At 51.1% G+C, this 22,382-nt stretch overlaps 4 protein-coding genes across 4 annotated transcripts; 1 reads left to right on the forward strand and 3 right to left on the reverse strand.

Annotated features, from left to right (window-relative positions):
- Positions 1-1,777: 1,777 nt before the first annotated feature.
- Positions 1,778-13,690, reverse strand: IAR55_004036 (uncharacterized protein; the record flags this gene model as incomplete). The annotated part of the gene is made up of 31 exons (XM_066947139.1): positions 1,778-1,918; positions 1,972-2,152; positions 2,203-2,257; positions 2,309-2,358; positions 2,411-2,592; positions 2,664-2,718; positions 2,773-2,868; positions 2,924-2,938; positions 2,992-3,039; positions 3,097-3,157; positions 3,210-5,507; positions 5,555-6,226; positions 6,274-6,434; positions 6,482-6,539; positions 6,597-6,672; positions 6,725-6,829; positions 6,889-6,963; positions 7,033-7,162; positions 7,224-7,403; positions 7,450-9,979; positions 10,035-10,109; positions 10,297-10,957; positions 11,006-11,404; positions 11,447-11,568; positions 11,824-11,884; positions 11,935-12,045; positions 12,102-12,250; positions 12,299-12,556; positions 12,599-13,226; positions 13,279-13,575; positions 13,652-13,690. The coding sequence occupies 31 exons, from the start codon at positions 13,688-13,690 to the stop codon at positions 1,778-1,780; spliced, it is 9,969 nt and encodes a 3,322-aa protein (XP_066802518.1).
- Positions 13,691-14,191: 501 nt separating this feature from the next.
- IAR55_004037 (uncharacterized protein) lies at positions 14,192-16,141 on the forward strand (the record flags this gene model as incomplete). The annotated part of the gene is made up of 6 exons (XM_066947140.1): positions 14,192-14,378; positions 14,428-14,574; positions 14,808-15,332; positions 15,454-15,645; positions 15,697-15,957; positions 16,053-16,141. The coding sequence occupies 6 exons, from the start codon at positions 14,192-14,194 to the stop codon at positions 16,139-16,141; spliced, it is 1,401 nt and encodes a 466-aa protein (XP_066802519.1).
- A 150-nt stretch (positions 16,142-16,291) lies between these two features.
- Positions 16,292-17,112, reverse strand: IAR55_004038 (uncharacterized protein; the record flags this gene model as incomplete). Its single annotated transcript, XM_066947141.1, has 3 exons — positions 16,292-16,318; positions 16,368-16,794; positions 17,075-17,112. The coding sequence occupies 3 exons, from the start codon at positions 17,110-17,112 to the stop codon at positions 16,292-16,294; spliced, it is 492 nt and encodes a 163-aa protein (XP_066802520.1).
- A 441-nt stretch (positions 17,113-17,553) lies between these two features.
- Positions 17,554-21,598, reverse strand: IAR55_004039 (uncharacterized protein; the record flags this gene model as incomplete). Its single annotated transcript, XM_066947142.1, has 4 exons — positions 17,554-18,927; positions 18,970-20,915; positions 21,071-21,125; positions 21,236-21,598. The coding sequence occupies 4 exons, from the start codon at positions 21,596-21,598 to the stop codon at positions 17,554-17,556; spliced, it is 3,738 nt and encodes a 1,245-aa protein (XP_066802521.1).
- Between the last annotated feature and the right edge of the window lie 784 nt (positions 21,599-22,382).

A 22,382-nucleotide genomic window follows, 5' to 3' on the forward strand; every position in this document is an offset into this window, starting at 1 on the left:
ATACATCAACTCAACTCTCAATGTTCTAGTCTTTCTCTAGTGATTTCTCGATTGAAAGTCATACCTAGTACCTTGCTCATCGTTCAACGATATCACTGTGGTACCTCAGTCTATCTAGAACTGCTACGAGCCCTTCTAGATATCCGTGTTAAGTCTCTCGCCATCCTCGTTATCCTCGTTATCCTCGTTATCCTCGTTCTCGTCGTTTCCTCATAGTATACTGTCTCGTTGTGTGATAGGGCTCATTGACTGAGGCCACATTGACCATCGTGACACCTTGTAAGCTGAACGACGGACATCCCCGTTGGTCGGTGTAGCCCCGTGACAAATATTTTAGTGCTACTTTTCAGGTTATAATTTCAGCGCTAAAACCTCGGTTTGCTCCCTGAATCCTCTTCAAATCTTTGTACTCTTAAGCAGCTGCCATTCTGCCATGACCACAAATAGCCCTTTGATACATGAACCCTCTCGATATCTTTGAGCACAACTCAATATACTTGCCAAAGCCTGAGCTAAAGTGTCATGACGGCCATTCCGCCACGACCACGAATAAGCCATTATTACGTAAACCCTCTTGATATCTTCGACTTCTTCGATATCTTCGAGCACAACTCGATATACTTGCCGAAAACCGAGCTAAAGGGCGCTGCAGGTGAACGATAGAAACAGGAGGAAGTTGATCGATGTTCTACACATCCTGGCGGATGGGTTAGTGGAGATATATATACATAGTCTTAGCTCTCGTTGTTCTAGTCTTTCTCTAGTGATTTCTCGATTGAAAGTCATACCTAGTATGTTGCTCTTCGTTCAACAATATCACTGTGGTACCTCAGTCTATCTAGAACTGCTACAAGCCCTTCTAGATATCTGTGTCAAGTTCCTCGCTATACTCACTATCCTCATTATCCTCGTTGTCCTCGTTATTCTCGTTATCATCATTTCCCATATCGTACTGTCCCGTTGTGTGATAGGACTCATTGACTGAGGCCACATTGACCATCATGACATACCCCTTGTCGATTCTAGTTTGTTATACTCTTGTAGTAACCCTTGGTTATAGTCAACTCGCATAAGTTATACCAACCAACACCTACATGGCTATCTTTCATGAAAAATCCTCAAGTTAGATGAGAAGGAGCCACATATCATTGACATCTTGTAAACTTCAACGAAAGACTTAGAACCTGGTAGCTGAATGATGAGCTATTTCGTTGGTCAGCATAGCACCGTGACACAGTGACAAGATATGTTCCTGCATTGGCTGAAACAGGTTGGTAGTGATGGGTCGGGCTTGTAGTTGTGCCACCCAGTTTTGAGTTTTGCACACCAGTAGGACAGGGTAAGAGGGTTCATGCTTTACTTGTGCTTGTAAGTTGAGGTTGTCAAGCAAAGTGGAGTAAGAGCAAGGGTGGTATATGTCAAAACAAAGATAAGTAAGGACGTTAGGAGGTTGGATACTGTCATGGATTGGAGGGGGGACATGAGGGCCTAGATTTGAATCAAGGGTCGTTCTACATCAAGGATACGCCTTTGATTTGTCACAGGCTGTCTTTAGGATCTTAGAAGACGGGCACCGAGGGCGATCTGAAAATCAACAGTGTGATAACTCGACTCCCGAGCCGTACGCACTATCATCATCAATGTCACGCAGTCATATAAGGGTATGCATGCGTGGAATGTGGATCGTATCATGTCGAGAAAATGTGCAAAAGAAACTTATGTAACGAAAGAGGTCATATCTGGATGGAACAGGTGAGTCGTGACCGACCCATGTCCATCATGCCTTGCCAAAACCTCCAGTCTCGGTGATGGCGAATTGAAGCCTTTCACGGAGCTGTTCGTATGACGCGTAGGTAGGAAGGAGCAGAAGGTTGAAACATGTACTGGCTTGAGGAAGGCTACCTTCCTTTGCATATAGCTGCAGTGTATCGTCAGCAGGCGAGTAGATGACTGGTGGGCACTTTGACGCACCTTTTGGATTTGGAAAGGTTGGGTTCCAGAGCTACCTTGTAGTTGAGTGAAGCCGCCAAGCGGAACCCGCGATGAGGATGTGACAAACATGAGGAAACGAGATCGCTCTTCTTGAGAGAAACTCCGCAACGCTCTCCAGAACCAGGATATCTCGGGATCTGTCGGCTTCCAACCGCTCATCCTGCAATAACATCAGCGCCGCATTGATAAGGTGAGCTTGTCTAGACATACTGAGTTGCGTTCTTAAGCTCATCCACGTCTACGGTCGTGATACCCGATATAAGGACTGTGACCCCCTGTCAGTCGTGCGCTAAACCCCTACTCCTGTCTGACTCACGTTCCAGTTGATCCGGCTCGAATATCTGGATGATTTCTGGTGGGATGATCCTAGAACGTACCGTCAGTTGGGTGTCAAAGTCATGCTGATGCGGTCGCTCACTCGTAGAAACCTTCAAGGAAAGCCTTGATCTGATCCTTGATAGAGTTGTCCAGTCGGTAGGAGACCACAAGTCGCACGTATTCATCCTTGTTCTCCTCTGTGACGGGTATTCGTGCACCGAGCTCCTTAAGTTCGACGATCTTCTTCTCACCGAACTGGTCGTCCTCGGTTGTAAACTCTTGCTGCGATCGCACGACATGGTCCCTGCTCAGCCAGCCAGCCAGCCTCTCATGTTGAAAAGACTGCCACTTACATCTATGACTCCAGTGATATCATTGTCGAGCATCCATTGAAGGGACTTGTGATATCTACGGCGCGACAAATCTGTCAGACCAGACAAAAGATGAAATGTGGACACATACTCTGGATCAATACTCTCCAGGTCCCTCATGTCGACCGTTCGACCAAGAATCTGCTTGTAGAAAGCTCGATTGAAATACGCATCCAAGAGACGTCCGCTGGCAGGATCCGCTCGGTCAGCATAGCCTTCAGCAGCCAATTGAGCGGACTCACTCGTAGACAGCTTTTCTAATCAAGACGTCAGCAAAAGCTGGTGGAGTTCATTTGCCAAGTCTACTCACCCTATCACCCGGCCTACGAATTTGAAGTACGAAAGATGCTCATCATTACTAAGCGAGGTTGTAAGCGCGTAATCGCTATCGACACAAGAGCCCGGAAAGACTGACACTGATGAAGCTTTGTTTGGTTGGTAGGTTTGCTTGTCGGCCGCACACGGCTCAAACAGCGCTGATGACCCGGATCAGCGGAAGAGTTCAGATCAAGCTGTGATACTGCTCACCAAAATTGGGGTCGAAGATCTGCTGTGCGAGGACGCTGTACCATTCTCGAGTCACGCCACCCGCATCAACTCCATCCTCGTGATGGAACTTGACACTAAGTTTGCCGTACTTGATTTCATCACCAGTCTTTCTTTGTAGCGCGCGGAATGAGTCCTCAAAGACATACTGTCTTCGGATATTTAGATGAAGAACACTGGGGACCACGGTGGCATCCCGTTTGCGCTTGAGTTTCTGGAAGAACCAGTTTCGCTTGTTGTCGAATTCGAGGACCCGAGGGTTTCGAATAAGTAAGGAAAATGATCCACTCAGCAATGACGGATTATTGCGAACAATGGTGTTGAGAACCTTGCGATGAGCGGTCGTGAACGAGACGAAAAGATCCGAATTATCGGCTCCAGGGGCATTCAAAGAAGGTGATCGCGTTTCGCGTTGCGTTCGACTACGGTATTTCGAGACGACCATCAGACCCTCGACCAGGGGCAAAAGGACCATTGCGATCTGGTCAGAAGTTTCCCTCGTTTCGATTAACGTCAAGCAGTCGCCAAGATGTGTCCAAAGCGTATCGAAGTCGAATGTTTCGAATATCACACTGACTGCACGTTCTTCGTCTGTCATTTCATCCATGGGTGCGTCGGAGTCCACCTTATTGAGATGCAGGTAGTCTATTGTCTTGAGGAGACGAAGCAATTGAGCTTGAGCTGAAGTGGGAGGTGAAAACTTGGCCAGAGTCAATGGGCCGACGTCCGCGGTCTTGTCTTTCAGAGTCGACGCAAGTTCGGCCAACTGCTCTTGTACTGTAGCTCCGAGATCGTGGCACCGAGCACGTAATTCGAGGAGGATCACGTCTCTGGCATCCGGCAGACATGCTAGATTCTGCATAACTACCAATGTCTGACTGAAGGTAGCCCTTGTACAGTCACCGGAGGTCAAACAATTGACAATCAGTCGTAGAACTGGGGGAGGTATGACGGGAGTTGACTTTTTGCTCTTCTGATTGTCGGATTGAGGGGACTCTGTGTTAGTTGCAACGTCGTTGTCTTCATTGGCGATTTGGTTTGTGGCGATGTCTGCATTGCCCTCGTGGGGGATCGATTCTCCCTGAAGGGAGGATGGTGATACAGCAGTCTGGCTTTTGAATTCAAGCAACGGCCGAGTGATTGTCGCTAGCAGTGAGGTGACCGTCTCCATCATACCAGGTGTCTTGGCCAGAAGAGGGCGCTCCAACAGTCCGAGAAGTACTACGATGGGGAATTTGGTTTGAGGTAGCATCTTCTCCTTGCCCTTGCCTTTCCTTGACGTATGCTTACGCAAACCAACCGGTTGTTCATGCTCGGTCAGGAAGTAGGACACCGCGTTGTTATTAGAGTTGACGATATAAACCAGTGCTTCAAAGCACCGCTGAGCAATGAAGGTCGGAACGTGCTCGGTCTGAAGGTGGCCAAATAACCCTATAGGAAGTACTACGGTTGCGGGAGAATCGACATTTTTGCCTTTTGGAGTGGCCCTCGGCGTTGACACTCCGCGAAGCGACATCTGTTGAAAGCTGCGGTCTACAGCAAGAAGATCTCCGGAACCATCTTGCACAACTGAGAGAAGAAGGTTGAGAAGATCGGTTCGAGTATTTGTGTTTTCGCACAGGTTGACCATGACTTTGAACAGATGCCCCTTCTTGAGCGTTTGGGGGAAGAAGAGAAGGCGAACGAGCGACGCGATGCCAGGCTTGTCTAGCAATTGGATAGCTTCTCGGTGTGGTTTGCTCGCAGCTTGTGAAGATTCGGCTTGCGCTTCGAGTGGAGGACCGCCCAAAAAACCACGAGGGGGAGCAGCAATGCGCGCATTGTGCGGCTGCCCAAGAAGCATGACATCGCGCAATTCATCAGTCAGGTTGGAGAGGAAACCAGTGGGACCACCCAGAAGACTGGGTGCGCCTACGGCAGCAGTCTGAGCTTGAGGCTGATTGCGCCGAGCCGTTTCCATGGCTTCTTGCATTATGACCTCTGCGCGTATGTCCGGAGGAAGAGCATCAAGGAATTCGGAATTTATCTGCAGTGCCGTTTCTGGGACGGTGTCTGGAGCTGGTCGTCGTTGTCGGTTTTGTTCTCCCAGATACTGTTCCACGACATCGGCTCGCATGTCGTCCGGTAGAGCTTGCAAGAACTCGAGATCGATTCCAGTGTCCGTGATGTCAACGTCCTGGCCGTGAATGGAGATAATCGTTCGAGCAAGGGATTCCGTCACGTTCTCATCCGCTGAAGCAACTTGCGCTTCCGATTGATCTATCTCATCACCGGTGTCATCTGCATAGCCCATCAGCCATAGTGGGGTATATGAAGGTTGGACTCACGCATTGGCACATCGTCGTCGACAGTTTGTCGTATCGGGGATGGAGATGGATGCGATTCCGCGAGAGCCGCACTTGCAGTAATTCCGTCACTCTTTCCCTTCGTTTCAGCTTCAGCTTCCGCTTTGGCAGCGTCAGCGTCAGCCTGTTTGATGCGTGCTTCCTCTTCTTGTGCCCGGTGGCGCGCTTCCGGCATAAGTCGATTGATGAGATGTACCACCAGACGACTTGCGGACTCGTTCCGAGCGACTGTGCACAAGTTCATCTCTACTTGCCAGCGGTCTAAAGTCGTCAATGGGGCATGGGCTGTGTGAGGCGTGGGCGCGCTTGAGGCTCCTGTTGGCAGCCGTTGCGTTGCAGCGTTGAACGCAAACGTCCTGCCGCCGACCGACAGCCCGATGATGCCGGTCTGATCCTGGGCAACCTCGATTCGGATGGCGTCGGAACCGGCCAGCTGCCTACTGGCAATCAGAGTTTCAAGCATCTGCACTGCATCGGACCCCCCCATGTCTTCGATAGCTGACATGAGATCGTTATAGTTGTTGCCGAATGAACGCGGAAGGCCTCTCGCAATTGCTGGCTGGCTTGAGGGGTTCGTCACCAAAGGGTGTTGAGCCAGATTCATCGACGATCGGGGCTGGGGAGCACCGAACAAGCTGACCGCCGCATTGTGTTCTGCGCAACATTTAGAATGTGACCAAAGAGCATGCAAGGTGTCTTACCTGAGAGGATCGATTGTTGGCGCCGATCTGCACTTCCTTGGGATGATCTATTGCCGGGCTGATCCCAACCCCATGGGCCGGCCAGGTCGGGAGACTGCCTCCCGAAGCCGTTGCTCTGCGTAGCATTGGGAAATGATTCCAACATCTCAATCTGGTCAAACCTTCAGGTAGTTGTCAGCTCGGTCGACCCTGTCATATTTAAACTTACTCCTCCGCCTCGTCCTCCATGTCCATGTCGTCATGATCTCCATCATCACCGAAGAAGCCTAAAACCCCCGTCAGCTCCGATGAGCCGCAATTATCATGGTTTGTCAGTTGCTTACCCTCCGCGTGTATCTCATTGTCATCGTCATCCTCCTGTCCGTCACTAGTGAAAGACTCATGGTCGTCGGGAACATCCTGAAATCGTTATTGTTTGGATATTTCTGCGGCAAAAGAACATTGAACTTACTTCCCAGATCTCAGCGTCTTCGTTCTCCCCTGAGCCAAGTAAGACTTCTTGGTCCATATACTCATCGCCTTCGGTATCCTCATCGCCGTCCGCGAGCTCATCCGTCTGGGTCGGTGGTTCAGCTTCGGCGGGACTGGAAAATACGATTTGGTGAGCCGACTCACCCAATCATCATTGTCCATATGTGATGCCATAGACTCATCGTCTGACGTATCCGTATCCGTCCCGTCTTCACCATCCTATATCGTTCCATTCAGTCATGTGCCACTGATATCAAGCCCTTGGGCCATGGAGAGGCTACAACTTACAGAGAGATCATCTCCCATATCCTTAAATTTGTTAGTCATGCTATTTTCTAAGTCACTCACCATATCATCGTCCTCCTCGTCCTCATCCCCATCGTCATCCTCATCCTCATCTCCAAGTTCGCCACCAATCCTGAACGGTGATGTCGATCAGCCGTCAAGTCTACTACGGCGCTTCAATGCAAGTTACTCACATTCCAAGCGCAGAGTTGCGATACAAATCTGGTGCGGCTTGATCCTCCTCTATCATATCAACATCCAAATCTGATTCAGTCGCCGACGTCGAGGCCGACTCTTCGTCATCGATGGGCCTGTTCTTAGACGCTTCCTGAGACTCCTTGCTGGCCTTACCCCACTTGACAGACAATTTTGATCTGAATTCTATCAGCACGGAATCATACATCGAGGGCTTTCACTCACAGATGCTCCAAAGCGCGCAGAAGTGTTACAAGAACGATACGCACTCCTGGGTAGTTGAGATCGATTTCGCCAAGAGCGGTAGTCATTACACCGACAAAATTCTTCTCCAACATCGTCTTTGCCATATGCAGGCCAGAATCGTTGCCCTGACGATTGGGAGCGGTAGGACGGGCCATCAGAAGACGGTAGATCAACTGTCCTAGTGACCACAAACGACCATATCGGACACTTAGATCCAGGATGGCAGTCGTCTCCCGTATACCTTTCAAAATGGCGTCCAGGACGGTCTTGCGGACTGAGACCATAAACTCCGAAGTATCCTTCTGACCGATAATTGGCGTGATATCTGAGCACAGAGCAACGACAACGGAAGACGCCCAGGACGAGATGGCGACCCGGCGCACCGACGAGGAAGATTGATCGGTATCCGGCGAGAGGTCAGGTTGTAAACCGACGCAGCAGATCAAGTCGTTGATCAATGTGGAAATGTTGCCCCTGGACCTATTCGAGACGACTAAACGTCCGTTCCTCAAAGAGGCCATGAAAGCCTTCTTTGCATGTGCATAAGAGCCAAGGAGTTCTGTCAACAGGGACATGAGCAATCCCGAATATGACAATGCGTGCGTCTGTGATTCTTGGGTTGGCGGTAACGCAGATGAATGCTCGGCTGTTCCGACGCATACCCTCACCGCGTCGCTCAGCTCGAGCAGAATGTGATCTATCACGGGATGTGAACTGTACGCATCGCCCGTTTCTCGGAACGGGTCGGTGGAAGGCGGAGCAGCCGGCGTGTCTTTATTTTCGTCTCGTGATCGAATATGGTAGACGGACTGAGGCGGTGTTGAGTCGACCAATGCGCATTCTTGCTCTACTGCTCGCACAAAGCATGTCGGCTGTCGCAGTGCCGCTGGACGAAGCTGACGCACGAAGTGCTGGATGTCGGTGACCTTGTTTCTTGTAGGAGATAGCCACTGTCGAATCTCCCCTTGCATGATGTCCGTCAAGGTATCTGGGTCTTCGAATGCATGACGAACAATCATGACAAGCAGTGGATGGCACCCCGCCAGCTTGTCGGACGGGTCCTTGAACGATTTGAGTGCATCAATAGCCTTCTCGGTGTGATTGGTCGTGCTTTCCGACTGACGCGATAACAACGCTAACAAGCGTAGACCACCCATCAGTTCTTCGCGGCTGGCATCTTGGGCGGCGACAAGCTTGGTGGATACTGCCGAAAGCCGATTGTCCAAGGTCGCAAGCGATGTTGCGTGTCTCGTCACAGGGAGTTCAGGATCATCACCAATCTTGACCTTGGTGACAGCGGTTGACGACGCAAAGATTGACTCAGCGAATAAGAACAGCGCAGATAGCCAGCGAGCTCTGGGCTCGTTCTCCATAGGTAAATTTGCGAGTACTTCGGCCGCCTTGGACAACATGGACTCGTCAAGGACGACCCCTTCACCCAATCTCAGATATAAGGCCAACAAGCGCAATCTTGCAGATATCGCACCATCTCGTGAAGCCTCGTAAGAAGAGGACACGTCCAACAGCCGTTCCAATAAATAGGTGACACCCTGTTCGCCGGATGGGAAACAGGGAAGGAGATCGAAGACGAGGTCTTCCGCGTGGTCAAGAAGGCTCAAGGCTCGAGAAGGCAGCTGCGGGCGAAAATCGTCACGCAGTTTGGTCAATTCGGCTTGCGCTTGAACAAAAGTCTCTTCTAATACCTCTGGTGTAGGATCTGGCTCCATACGTGCGACTTCTGAAGCTGGTTCGGCTACGGGTTGGTCATCCATTGCATTGACCGTCGGCGGGGAGGCATTTACATCACCAGGAGACGGCTGTGGATGCGGCGGCTCGTTGGCTAATGGCTCATCGTGAAAAACGTGAGGCATACTCAAGATCAAATCGGTAGCGGCTGTGACGTTGTTGCGAGTTCGTAGAAGGGCTCTTTCAGCTGCCCCGCGCGGAAAACCCATGTCGACAAGCTGATTGACTCGTGCGGGATCGGCGGTGACAGGACTGGGCCGCGGCTGGTGAGCGACGATGGGAGGACCAGCGTTTGATGATTCTGCTTCGATTGGGCTCTCGTGTTTCCCTGCCATCACCATGGAGAAGCATCGCACTGCAAGCTTTAGGATAGGCATGGGACTCTCCAGCAACCACGTAGCTTCCCAGATGTGTTGCGCCACAGGAAATACAGCTAGACGCAGTTTGACAAAAAGCTTCGTCGATGAGAAAACAGGTTCCTTGCGACCTGGTTGACGTTGCTCAATGGCATGTGTTTCCGGATTTTCTAGCAGAGATTTGGCAGAGACGAACGCGCAAAGAATGTGCAGTACGATTTTGAGGCCGCTCATAGCTGCGATGTAGGCGTCCTTTTGTGCTTGATCTCTGTTATTGGCCTCAACGGCTGTTGATACGTCCAGTTGTGACACGATTCGCTTCGATGTGACGAGAATGCGGTCAAAGCCGCCATTCCTCTCAAATGAGAGGAATAAAGTGGTGTTTAGATGTCCATCTGTTCCTCTCCCTAAGGATACAACATTGTCAGCCCAATGAGAGCGGGGCAAGGTAGATGTACTGACCGTCAAACAGCAACATGATCACAAGGCCCAAAGCCACGGTGTCAATTCCCATCGAGGCACTGGCATCGTGCGTTCCTGTCGAATGTAAGCGTGATTCTCGATCTTTCTACTCACTTTCCAGATGTGCAATTATAATAAAGGAAATACGGTCCGCCAATGCTCGGGCTTGCTCCACATGTGCAGGTTCTGGATTGCGCTTTACGAACAGAAGTTTGATGATTGCTGTACACAGTCAACCGATGTCCGACGATCTGGAACTCACCTCTAAAGAATTTGGCGAGAACAGCATGCAGTCGGGTAGCAAGATATTTTGCTCCGCTCTCTTTAGTTGGATCGTCGGACGTGTTTGGGGTTGGCGCGGCAGCAATTTCCTCGTTTTCCAGCCAACCAGCCGCTGAATCAGAGACTCCTGATTTGGTTGTCCTTAGCGTGACGTGATGCTGAAAACATACTCGGTGAATCTGACCCAAGTCCTCGAGGAATGTGGATCCGGTGGTGACGCCGAGAGCTTTGATAATGGACGTCGCTATGCGAGCATGAGAGAAGGACAAGGCGAATAGGGCTTCACTTAGGAAAGTAAGCCGTACAGCAAGACTACGCAAAGTCTTGAATTGTTTGCGCACATCGTCATCGGCTGTACCTGCGTGCATGGCATCCCATCTTGAGGGAGCGGCGTCATCTTTCCATAAGCCGATGCAACGATTCATGGCTTCCTGGATGGAAGCAACGATGGAATCGATGAGCTGGATATGACTGTGTTCGCCGATGTGTTTGAGCAAATGTGCCAAAGAATTTGCAGCATCTGTTGCCCCGAATCGGATTGGCAAGCACGGTAGGTCAGCGATACCGAGGAGAAGATCTAAGCCACCGTTTGTTATGAAGTCTTTTGCGATGGCGGCGTTTCGTAATAGACCGCTGAGCACCTTATATGGTCAGCACAGGAGCTTGTTGGGTTAACATACCTTGGAAACTCGCGAGAAGGTTGACAGACAAGTGTTAGATGGTGGCGACTGAGACCGCTGAACGTCGTCGATTGGGGGGTTGCTATTCTGAGCCATCTCATCCAGAAAGTATTCTCGCCGCTGACTCTCTTCCGGCTCAAAGGCAATTCCTGCATCGGTTGCCTGCCGTAGGAGACCAAGGGAGGCTTGAAGGATGACGGGGCGGAGAGCTGGATGATGACGCGCAAGCTCGTCCAATAGCGAACCCAAGTGTCTCGCATTGTCACGTTCGTTAAACACGTATTCGTGCGTGGTTGACATGATCGTGTTGACAAGATTGGTGATGACCTTGGGGTGAGCCAGGGTGTGATCGAGCCCGGCTGGGTTTAGACACACAGCGCCAATTGCGTTGCAGGCAGAAGATATCACCTGCCGAAAGTCAGCGAAGGGTATTTGCGACGGAGGACCTACCTCATATGAAGGCGGAACTCCAGACTCCAATTGTGCGTAGAATACTTGTGGCAGCTGCATCTCTTGGAGTATAGCCAACGATGTAGGCTCGTTGTGAACGAAAGTTGCCATAGTGTTGATGGCTGCAACTGGTCAGCTCAGCGATGACCGAGCAAACTCACCCATTGCATACACCCGTGGCCCAAAGGTTGCCGAATTCTCGAATATGCGCTTCAAAGATCTAGGAAAATCAGAATCGACTAGGTTACGGAGCCCTTCTGTACCTCCAGACGCCTGCATCAAGTGCTGCAAAGGGCGCAGGATACTCCGCAAGGGGGAATTGAACGAGATAATGAGAGTTTCTTTTCGTCAGCGACCTTTTTATGATGCGACCTCACCTTCAAGCATGAATTCGGATACAGATTCCAGCGTGGACTTCAATCGAAGTTCGATTTCCGCCTGGAAGAGAGTCAGGAATGAACACGCGCAGGCATATGCTCTTGACTTACCTTGACACGGTGAACCAGAGCGTTGACTCCATCCATGCTGCTGAAATTCGAGAGAGCTTGAGGGTTCGAGAAAATTATGGACTCTATAAGACCAGCAGCCCGTGGGATGATCTACAAGGGGATGTAAGAATTACACTCTGTCTCTCTGCACCGTCACCGTCACTCACCACGGCCCTATTGATTCCGACGGTGCCTAACATGTCCAAAAGTACAGCAAGAATCCCGGCGCCCATGAGCATATTGCTGTGCATTGGGGAGCTTGCGATGAAAGCCAGAAGTGTCATCGAAGCATCGATAAGCTCAAAGGAAACCTCATCTTGACAGTCGTCAGCACTGGCACGCATGCGGCCAAGCACGGACTCACCTCCTCTGACCAAATGCTCCACTACCTTACGAAACAAAGAAATTATAACACCATGATTAACGTTCGCGCATAGTGCAGTCATGACTTCTCCAGTTTTGGCACGATGATGAGCACATGCATCTAAAGCCAGCGTTGAGGCGGTCGCCACTTCTTCTCCCACATCCGAAGCCGCACGCAAGACGTCGGCGAGCTGCGTTACCAGTTCAGGCTCGTAAAGGAATAGGCCTGATTGCGAAGCATCTTCTGAGGAGATCTGAACTAGAAAGGGGATGAGATCTAGCCTGTGTTCCAGCCACCTACCATATGTTGCCAGTGCGAGAAAGCGTATAGCTAGCATTCGTCTCCTAGATGGCCTGTCTCCCATGAGTATGACCAAACGTAATTTATGCAAAGCGACGTATTGATCCTCCAAGCCGATGTGATGCTCCTCCGCGAGAACTGACAGCTGGTCAGTGTAATTAGTAGAGAAGGATAAGGCAACGTTTCCAAGGTCAACAACGGAAGGTCCGGCCTGGCTGGCAGTGCTGGATTTAGATTTGATCATCGGAGTGGATGAAGAGCTTTTCTGGCTCTGAAGCGCATGTCGAGGGCGAGTGGGAGTCTCCAACTGAGACATGGTCGGCCTGCCGGGAGATGTCTCCTCTTGGACCTCGGAAGGATGAGAAGTAGGGTAGTACTGTACTTGCACTGTGCACAAAGCTTCCGGGAGATTGATGTCCTCCACCGAAGCCAAGGTTGCAAGGTCCCAACCAGCACCAATGAGTTTCTCCCACCCTCGACTCAGAGTTAAGAGTCTGTGGAGGATGGTATGTCGCAAAGGAGGTTCCAAGGGAACATGACCTTGATAGTTTTGAGCGGGGCGGAGAATAACAAATATAGCAGAATGAAGGACATCGAGGTCGTTGGTCTGAAGGAGGTCGGCGAGACGCTGTATGTAACATGAGCATACTGGAACATATCGGCGGCGAGACAGTACTTACATCGTATGACGCAAACAGCTTACGGTTGGTACAGTTCTCCAAGAGTAATTTCTGTACTCTGAGCACTTCCAGCAACAGCTCCTTGGTCTTTGGCGTGAAGTCGTTGACTTGAAGCTTGGTGAGGTCATAGCTCTTGATTATATCCTCCAATATGGAATCGGAACGATCGAGGACGGGTATCCAAGCGTGCAAATCGCCCCTAGGATACCTCCATGATTGGAATTGTTGCAATACATGAACGAGATCCTGGTCCGAAGCGGCGGAGATACGCTCAATGAGAGCGGCAACGTCCCGAGCCTGGGACAGGAAGAGAGAGATGGTCAGATCCGGGGACATGTGATCAGTCGAGTGCCAGCAAGAATAAATTTCTTACAGGAGGGATTTGCTTCTTGGCCGACTTCTTGACCTTCATCTCGAGGGGTCGTGAGTCATGTAGTTGAGAAGGTCGAAGGAAACGAACGAGAAAGTCGATGATGGATGAAAGGGATGATGAAATAATAAGCAGTGGACGAGTAAAAGCGAAGAGCAGATATAAGTTGACTTGTACTGGTGATGAAAAGAACAACGACCGTGGGAAAGTGCTCGTTATGCGTATACGTACGTACGCGCGCGATCGCGAGAGTATTGCGGGGTCTCCGGGTTTGGGGAACATGACAAAGTAACTTGCTAGTTGAATACTACTCGGAGTACTTGTGGTTTGACTGGTTCATTTCTGGAGTTCAAACACCTGCTATCTGGATCCATCAAGCTTTTGTTCTGATAGCCAGCAAAACTGCCATGTCGCAAGAACATGGCGCTGATTTAGAACGGGTACTTCTCCTCAAAGAGCTGTCGGACGGATCGACAGCATCTTCTTCGGAGCCCAGAGGTCGAGTTGTACAGATCCTTGACCGACTGGCAGTAGCGCTTCGAGATGGTAGGTGTAAGACGTGATCATACTGTCGCTGATGGCGTAGCCGACCTGAGACATGCTTTGGGACAAACGCAACTGCCTGGAATCATCGTGAAGCTGTTGGAGCGGGAGACACGGACTTTCAACGGTGCCAGCGATATTGTACGCCAAGTTGGAAGGGTCGCGGCTAATCTCGTTATCGATCTTGGTTAGTCTCGTCACAAGCTATCTTAGCTGATTGATTGACTGCTTTGCAGATGAGAACCGAGAGCTACTCGTCATAGCTGGCTACGTTGACGCCGTAACTTCCTCTCCTCCTTTTCGAGATATCGATATGAACGGAATCACTCCGTCCACTCAAGCTTTGGTTGCCAGCCTTCACAACATGGTCATCGACGGTCACAGTGAGTAAGTAGTCCACACCAATAGCTCACCATAGGTTCATGCGTCGCGTCAATACGCAAGGAAGCCAACATACGTGTCCTCCTTCGCGCGACCACGCTATGTACCGGCCTGCTATACCAAGAAGCACCCCACTCCGATGTCGATTTGACTGTGACACGTTGGTTGTGGTCGATCATCGCGACTGCTCTGTTGCAAGGTGAGCGCTCTGAGCGCGCCGGAGCTGATGCTTTAGATGGACACAAGTGTGACCTGAGAGCAAATGTGGCCGACCTCTGTAATGTGCCGCTGGCCGCCTGGGCTCACCCAATCTGGCTGCAGCCGGCGTTTCCTAACTCGACAGAAATCGATGTTCATTTTCACGTCGTTTCGTCAGCTTGTTCTCTTTTCGAAGCGTGGTTTTCGACCGAAGGATCCTCCGATGAGACTCTCGGTGTGAGGTCAACAAGTACAGATGTCCTATCTCTGCTTGACACGGTGCTGGACTTTGTAGAGCATGCCTTTGTACCGACCGAATGGGCACGAGTACACGACGATGACGAGTCGGATGAAGAGGAGCTTTTCTATCACGATAAAGCTCTTGGCAAATCGAAGGCAGCAATTATCAAAGGCGTCGTCAATTTAGCCTCTGAGACACCCGAGACCAAATCAACAGCCTCGTTTTGGAATCGAATGCGAGGTTGGCTGGAGCAAGATACCAGTATCAGAGATGACCTTGTCAATTGTGCCATATTGAGCTTCGGAAATAGCATTCAGAATGGTAGGTTCTATCAAAGTTGGTGGGTGCTGATTATCGCTAGACGCAAGGGCCGTGGAACTCCTCCATGGCGAATCGTCTCTTCTACCTGTGATCACACGTCTGCTCGTTGCGACTACCCCAGCTACAACTCAACATTCCCTGATTGGTCTACTGAAGAATCTGTCAATACCGCCCGAAAACAAACTCGTTCTGGGCCGATCGGGGGTCATGGAGACGGTGGTGGGTATAGGGGTTTGGTCAGCGGAGAGAGATGCCCTTGGCTCGATTCAGGGGGGCGCGATTGGTCTCGTCAAGAATCTTTGTAAAAACAATCGTGAGTGCGGTTGTGAGAACTATTGCTAACTGGAATTAGCGGCAAATTCAGAGATATTCATTTCGGGATATAAAGATCCTTTACTAGCATTATTAGAAAGAACAAAAGATCCAGCGCTTCGATCCGAAGGCACTCGGATCTTTGTGAATGCGATCAAGAGCCTTTCAGCGACCAGTCTCACCGGATTCGCCGATGAGAGGATCATCAAACTGCTGGTTACGATGCTGCGAGACGGTTCCCAACATATCATCCTTCAGAATGAAGCGATAATCGCACTGACCTTATTAGCCACTTTCGGACCATCTGGAACAGGTGGGTCCAAACTTTCTGTTCGTTGCTGACATCAGCCTCGCTGGTGAAACGACAATTAATGATTGCCTCCGGCCATGAGGACACGGGCTTGCAAGTGCTACAACAGTTATCTCTGGGTGGTGAAGCTACCCGGCAGGAGATTCAGTCGAATGCTAAGACGCTTGAGTACAAGATACAGAATTAAGTAATATACCATGCATTATTCGTATGCTTGTATGCGATTTGATCGTCTAGATACAAGGCGTCTGGAAGTTGTGCTATATACAATGAGGGTATGGGAAAGATGCAGCATGGACTGAGCTCGACAATCTTGGCAGCCGAAGATGTGGTGTTTTCAGCCAACGCTGACTTTTGCTGTTGACTGTTAAGAGATTAGCGTAAATTCCTTGCAGACCCATATAGCGGCTCACTGAGTATGAACTGGTTCTGGCAGATGAATGATAGGCTACACGGGATGAAGACATTGATTGTCCCACTCTTGGCACGGAAGACGTCGTGGCATGATGACCTTGTCGCGCCATCAACGGTGTAGGGGGTGAGATCAACAGCTTCGATTTGTCCTTCTCCTTGGCGCCAATGGGACCAGCAAGCTCACTCCGGGTTTTCCCGGTCGCTCTTATCGACGTGGCTGGGCTGTTCAGTAGGCTACCTGTGCGATCTGCTGGTCGTTTTTCCTCTCGACTTGGGGCAGGAGCATACCGTTTCTTGCCAGACAAGACCCAAGGATGCCGAAGAGCTGGTTGAGGCTTGAGTCGCTTATCCGGATCCCAAGTGAGACATTTGGTGATGAAGTCAATGAATAGTTCGTCTTCACATCTCAATACAGCAGCGAGTGTCCTGGTGCCAGGGCGTCGACGGCGGCCTTTGGCGTTGACAAACGGACGAGGTGAACCGGTGGCATCTGTTGTCAACAATGAACGAACGCAAAATAACCTACCAAAGAATAGCTTGCGACGCGAAGCTTTCTCTATGATATATCGGTCGGGAACACCGAGAACCTCCATGATACAGGCGAGCTGTTCCTGCTCGTTCTCACCTGGGAATATCGGCACGCCGGTATACAACTCGGCAAGTATACATCTGAAAGTTTAGCTATACGCCAAACCGAGTGACTCACCCTAAACTCCACATGTCGATCGCCATGGCGTAGTTCATGCCGAGAATGACTTCTGGACTTCGATAAAAACGTGATTGGATGTACGTGTATACTGAAAAGTCAATATGATCCCAGTTAATGTAACACACCCTTTTCTGTTTCCAGGCAACTACTCCCGAAGTCAATAACTTTGATACTGCTTTTGGCCGGATGACACAGGAGGATGTTCTGGCTATCAGCGCATTTCACGTAAAAGAACTAACCTCTGGTTTCATGTCACAATGCACAATTCGATGGGAGCGTATAAGCTGCAAGGATGCCAACATTTGCGCGGTGAACCTCCGAATCAGAATGGTCGAAAACCCAGCGAATTGATTGGCCTTGATAAGTTCGTAGAGGTTGATACTTAACAGCTCGGTGACGATGCACAGGTGACTCCGGAAGTAGAACTGATCGGTCATGCGAACCATATGGTATTTATCGTCGGGATCCTGTAACAGTCAATGTATGGTCTCTGAAAAGAAACTCACCCATTCCACCAGTTGCTCTAATATTTTGACTTCCACAAGGGCTTGTGAGTGGAATCGCTTCTTGTTCCGAATGATCTTCACAGCCACAGACCCGCCAGTTTTGTGATCCCGGCATTGAACGACTTGTCCAAAAGAACCTTTACCGAGGATGCCTATGACTTCGTATCTGTAGCACAGGTGGTCACGCTCCACCACGAGATAGTCACCTCGTTCATCGTCGTATCCGTGATTGTATGACGCGCCACCAGCCTGTAATGGTCGACCAACAGTGCTTGGGGGCGGTGCATAATATATTTGATCGAAATCTAAGATTTCTTTTCGTTCGACATCCGTCATCGTGGCGAAGTATCTGGTCACAAAGGCTCGTTGTGACATCGGCTCAGCTGGGGAGACGTCCTCAGGGAACTCGTTAACATCCGATAGGTCATCCTTCTTGTTATGTGCCGCACGCTGCCTGCGACGTCGAATGTACGCGGCCATTTCGGCGTCCGCCAGCGATTCCTCATCGTCTGCCGGACTCATGGAAGGGGATTCAGCGGTCAAAGATACTTTGCGGAAGCCGGCCCCTGGGGCACCAACTGAGGAGGACGCGGACATTTTCGATGTGCTTGGGATGGCGAGTTTGGAGTGCAGTGACTTGGATGGCTTGATGGGCGAGGTCCTCCCTGATGACGTTCCGTCTTGGGAAACCTCCTTCGAATCCCGGCGACCGGATCGCGATTCTCGCGAAGTCCGCTTGTTGCTTGCTGACACAGTCATAGCCGTGATAGTGGAGGACGGAGGACGAGGAAGCTGTCGACGTGATGGGGGAATGCCGGGAGCGGGTTCGTGTCGTGCCGGTGGTTCAGATGGACGGCTCATCATTCGCTTGCTGTCCTGACGTGTTGACATCGGTGCAAGAAGGTGTGCTCGATGAGCTCCGGACGTCGACTGCCGTGGCGCTGCACCGTCGACGACACCAAATTCAGAGACGAACGGTCTAGTCAATTCAGCCATGCTGGATGTGCCACTAAGTGTTTTGCCACGGGCACTGGACAACGAGGGAGGAGGCATAGCCATGGCAGCAGGAGATGGTACTCCCGGACGACTGGCCATTCGAGGAATTTTAGTCGGCGTGATGGAAGGCAGATCACGGGATGAGCCAGACTGGCGAAGAGCGCCTGTCGCCCGAGCTGGCGATCCCATGATAGCGGGCAATCGATTGTCCAAGGCTCCATTGACTGTCGATTCACTTTGACTCGAGGTCGCCGAGGATCGTGCGGTGAGAGAGCGTTCGAATGATGACTGATGCTTCATAGTGGCTGTAGGCTTTGGAATGGGAAAGTCTCCCGAAATGGACAACGTCTTAGTGCAAGTCAGCGCAGACTCTCCTTCCAATTGACTTACCTTTCCTCGTTTTCGCCCCGTCCAGCCCGTGCTTGCTGGTTGATCAACCTTGGCCTCAATGACTGTAGGCGCAGGGTTGAGTTGCTGTGAGATACCGCGTTTGGAGTTACTACTCCGAAGCATGGAGGGTAAATGCATTCCGAGTACCGACTTGCGTGACTGCTGCCCCGAGGCTGCTTGAGTATCCATCGATTTAGGGGTCACCTGTGGTTGGATTGCCGGTTTGCCTTGAGTCGAAGAAGAGGAGGTCCGACGGAAGAATGGAATCGATGAGGGTGTTAGCCGTTTGGCAGCAGTATGAGGTTTCCCGATTGCTACCGGCGTGGTACTTTGCGGGACACTTTCGCTGGATCCATGACTTTGCAGAGCGGGTGAAAGCAATTCCCCGTGCCGAATTTCGGACCATGGTGTCTGAGGACTACGACGGCCGTCTTCTGAAGACGGCACCGGAGATGCAGTCGTTTTCAGATTGAGTGCAGAAGAGAACGACCATTTTTTGTGCATTTTTGGAGGCGCCAACGGTAAAGTCGACGAGAACGGCGATTCAGACGTCGCATCTTGTACAGGCGCAAAGCTTGGCGCAACCAGGCCTTGGCGCATTGAGACATAGCCTTTCGGCAATGGGGGGACGGGAGGGACTGGAACCTTGCTCTCCTCGTTTACTGTGTCCGCCATATTGATACTTGGAGTGGACATATCACTGCCAGCGCTCGCCCGTCTCGGCTTGCTTATTCCATCTCCGGAAGAGGGTGTGGTCGAATTTGTGGGCAACGAATGAGAGTCTCGGGAGGTTGGGGTACCGACGAAGCTCGTCGAGGAGGATGACTCACGTTTCGTCGCACTGCCACGCGGCAATGGCACGGGCTCTCCGATGTCGATCCAAGTGTTGAGAGGAGAGTCAGCAGTTTTTAGACTGCTGTTACTCTGCTTGGTAGCGAGTTTCGGCTTGGGCGGCCTGCCTTCCGGAGGGGAGCCGGGAAGAGAGTGGATGCCAGCAGCTCCCATGGGGATTTTGTTGCGTGTCTTCGCCTTGTTTGGAGTGCTGGTGAGTCCGTCGAGCTTTCGCAACGCTTCCGCAGTACTTGGGTCGACATCTCTACTGATTTTGGGATTCGAAGGTACTGTCTTGAGACGTTGCGATTCCGATTGATGAATTGTTTTGCTGTTGAAAGCAGAGTTTGTCGCGGACGCACTAGTTGGGGGCGTGCTCGCGGCAAAATTGCTCACCGAGCCCGAACCACGAAGGAACTGATTGATAGAAGCAGATGAAGGGCTAGGTGGCAGATGCGAAAAATCTTTCACTGCGAATTGTTTGAGTATGTCGTGCGAAGTGCTGTGGCGAGACGTGTTCGGGGGGGTTTTCCGGCTTTCGCGACCAGCACGTTGAGCGGAAATGTGGGGGTCGATCGAGGTGGTAGGTTGATTTTGAGATACGGCGGTCGCAGCAATTGCTGCTGCTGCTGCTGCTCGTTCCTGTCTGCGAGCATAAATGCGTGACCTTGCACTACCTGGCGAAGCCGGTAAAACGCCTGCAGGTGGAGATGATGGCGTAGGGTTAGACTGTGGCTGAAGAGCGTCTGTCGTGACCGCAGAAAGGGACGCTGCAAGGGTAGCTTCCATGCTCGTGTCGAAGTTGAAGTCAGCGAGGCTGCCTAAAGAGAACAGAGAGTCGTCTTTGCTTGGGCTGTTAGGTGAGGCCAGAATCCCTCGTGGCTGTTCTCGAGCTGGAGACTTTGTCGGAGGCCGAGGAGGTGTATTCGAGTCCGAAGCGAACCGAGTCTTGTCACTTCCTCCTAGACCGAGCCCAAAGCCCTCTTGACTGCGTCCCCAGGGCTTATCCGAGGGCTGGGGTCCCAGCGAACTACTACTTAGCTCAGACGGCATGCTCGGAGTACGTAGATGCTGATGCGATGTTGACGCTCCCCAACGGGGAGTCGCTAGCTCCCCTACGCCAATAAGCGCTCGTCGATCGATATTGGATGGATCCACGTGTGAAGGACTTATCGGGGTAGTAAGGACAGGATCATACAGCGTGGTTGATGGGTTCGGGTGAAGTACATCAGATCTATGAATCAGCTCGCGATCTCTTCTCTTAACTCACGAGGCGAGAAAATCTTCATCGGCAATAGATGTAGACTGCCTTCTGTTTGATGTACCTGGAGGAACGAAAGCGGGAGCTAGAGGAGGATGAGGGGGTGGGTGAGGGAGAGGTCGAGAAGCACGACGTGCCTGTCTGTCAGTCGAAGCTATTACGAGTATCACTCACAGGTTCGGTCACAACCCTCCTCGCATCTTTCACTTGGCCCATCACGATATCACCATATTTGTTTTCATTTCGTGGACTGAGATCCAGGGCCGCAGGCGCGGGAGCCCTTCTACCTCGGACAGTCGAGCTCATGGATGAGATGGAGGCTGAGCTGGCCACCCGTTCGCGTCGGGGAGTCAGCGGAGGTGGTTGGAGGGGGTTGTCGTTCATGGGATCGAAGTTTGAGGCGTCGGTCAGCTGGGCAGAGGTGTAGTTGGACCACCCTGCGTAGGCTGGTTCAAGGACGTGTTCGGGGTAGCCATTGGCAGAACTTTGCCTCGGATACGGTTTGGATGACCCTGCTTGGGCTGTCTGTGCATTCATTGTGACTACATCGATGAAGCAATTGTCAGCCTGGGACATCATCGACGTCAAGCTGACAGAAGTGTAGACATACCTTGGCGCGTGATTTCATCTCATCGTTGAATGGCCTGCTGAAGGAAGTGGACTGTGTATGACTGCCATGCGGTGGAGGATCGTAGTTGTGTTCAAGGACAGGTTTGAGATGGGTCTGTCGGGGACACGAGCAGTACGTCTCTGTTGTATGAAGGAGGCATGTAGATGTATATTCAAAGTCAGTGGATGACCCATGTCCGAGCGGTCAACAAACGCTCTCTCACTACTTCTACAAACGAAGTTACTCGGAACACGGATCCAAATAACTCGAGGCAGAGGTCTCACAACGTTCGGTGGCGGTCACGACATGGAGAGTGAGGCAGTGCGGGGTAAAGTGGGCTGCACATTCACGGTTTCATATCACGACTCCATCGAGAGGAATGCATCATCACTGCTATGCATGATTACATGACATGGAACATATTCATGCACGGTCGTGATCTTGCTATGCATTGATCGTTGACCACTCGATCATCCCTCCTCCGTTGACATACCCGTGACGAACATAACTGGGGTATTCGATAAAGGATTAGTTAGACTGACGTGTCATTCTGACTATCTGAGGCGTCACGTGATCGATCTTCCGGTCGGTCATTCATCCTATCTGGACTGACTTTATCCCCCGCAATAAACACAAACAACAACCTCTGGCCACACACGACCCACAACAATAATCCATCCAACCTTGTGCTTTGCTCCATCTCTCCTCTCC

This window comes from Kwoniella newhampshirensis, chromosome 7 (genome assembly GCF_039105145.1).
Source record: "Kwoniella newhampshirensis strain CBS 13917 chromosome 7, whole genome shotgun sequence".
Taxonomy (NCBI): Eukaryota; Fungi; Basidiomycota; class Tremellomycetes; order Tremellales; family Cryptococcaceae; genus Kwoniella; species Kwoniella newhampshirensis.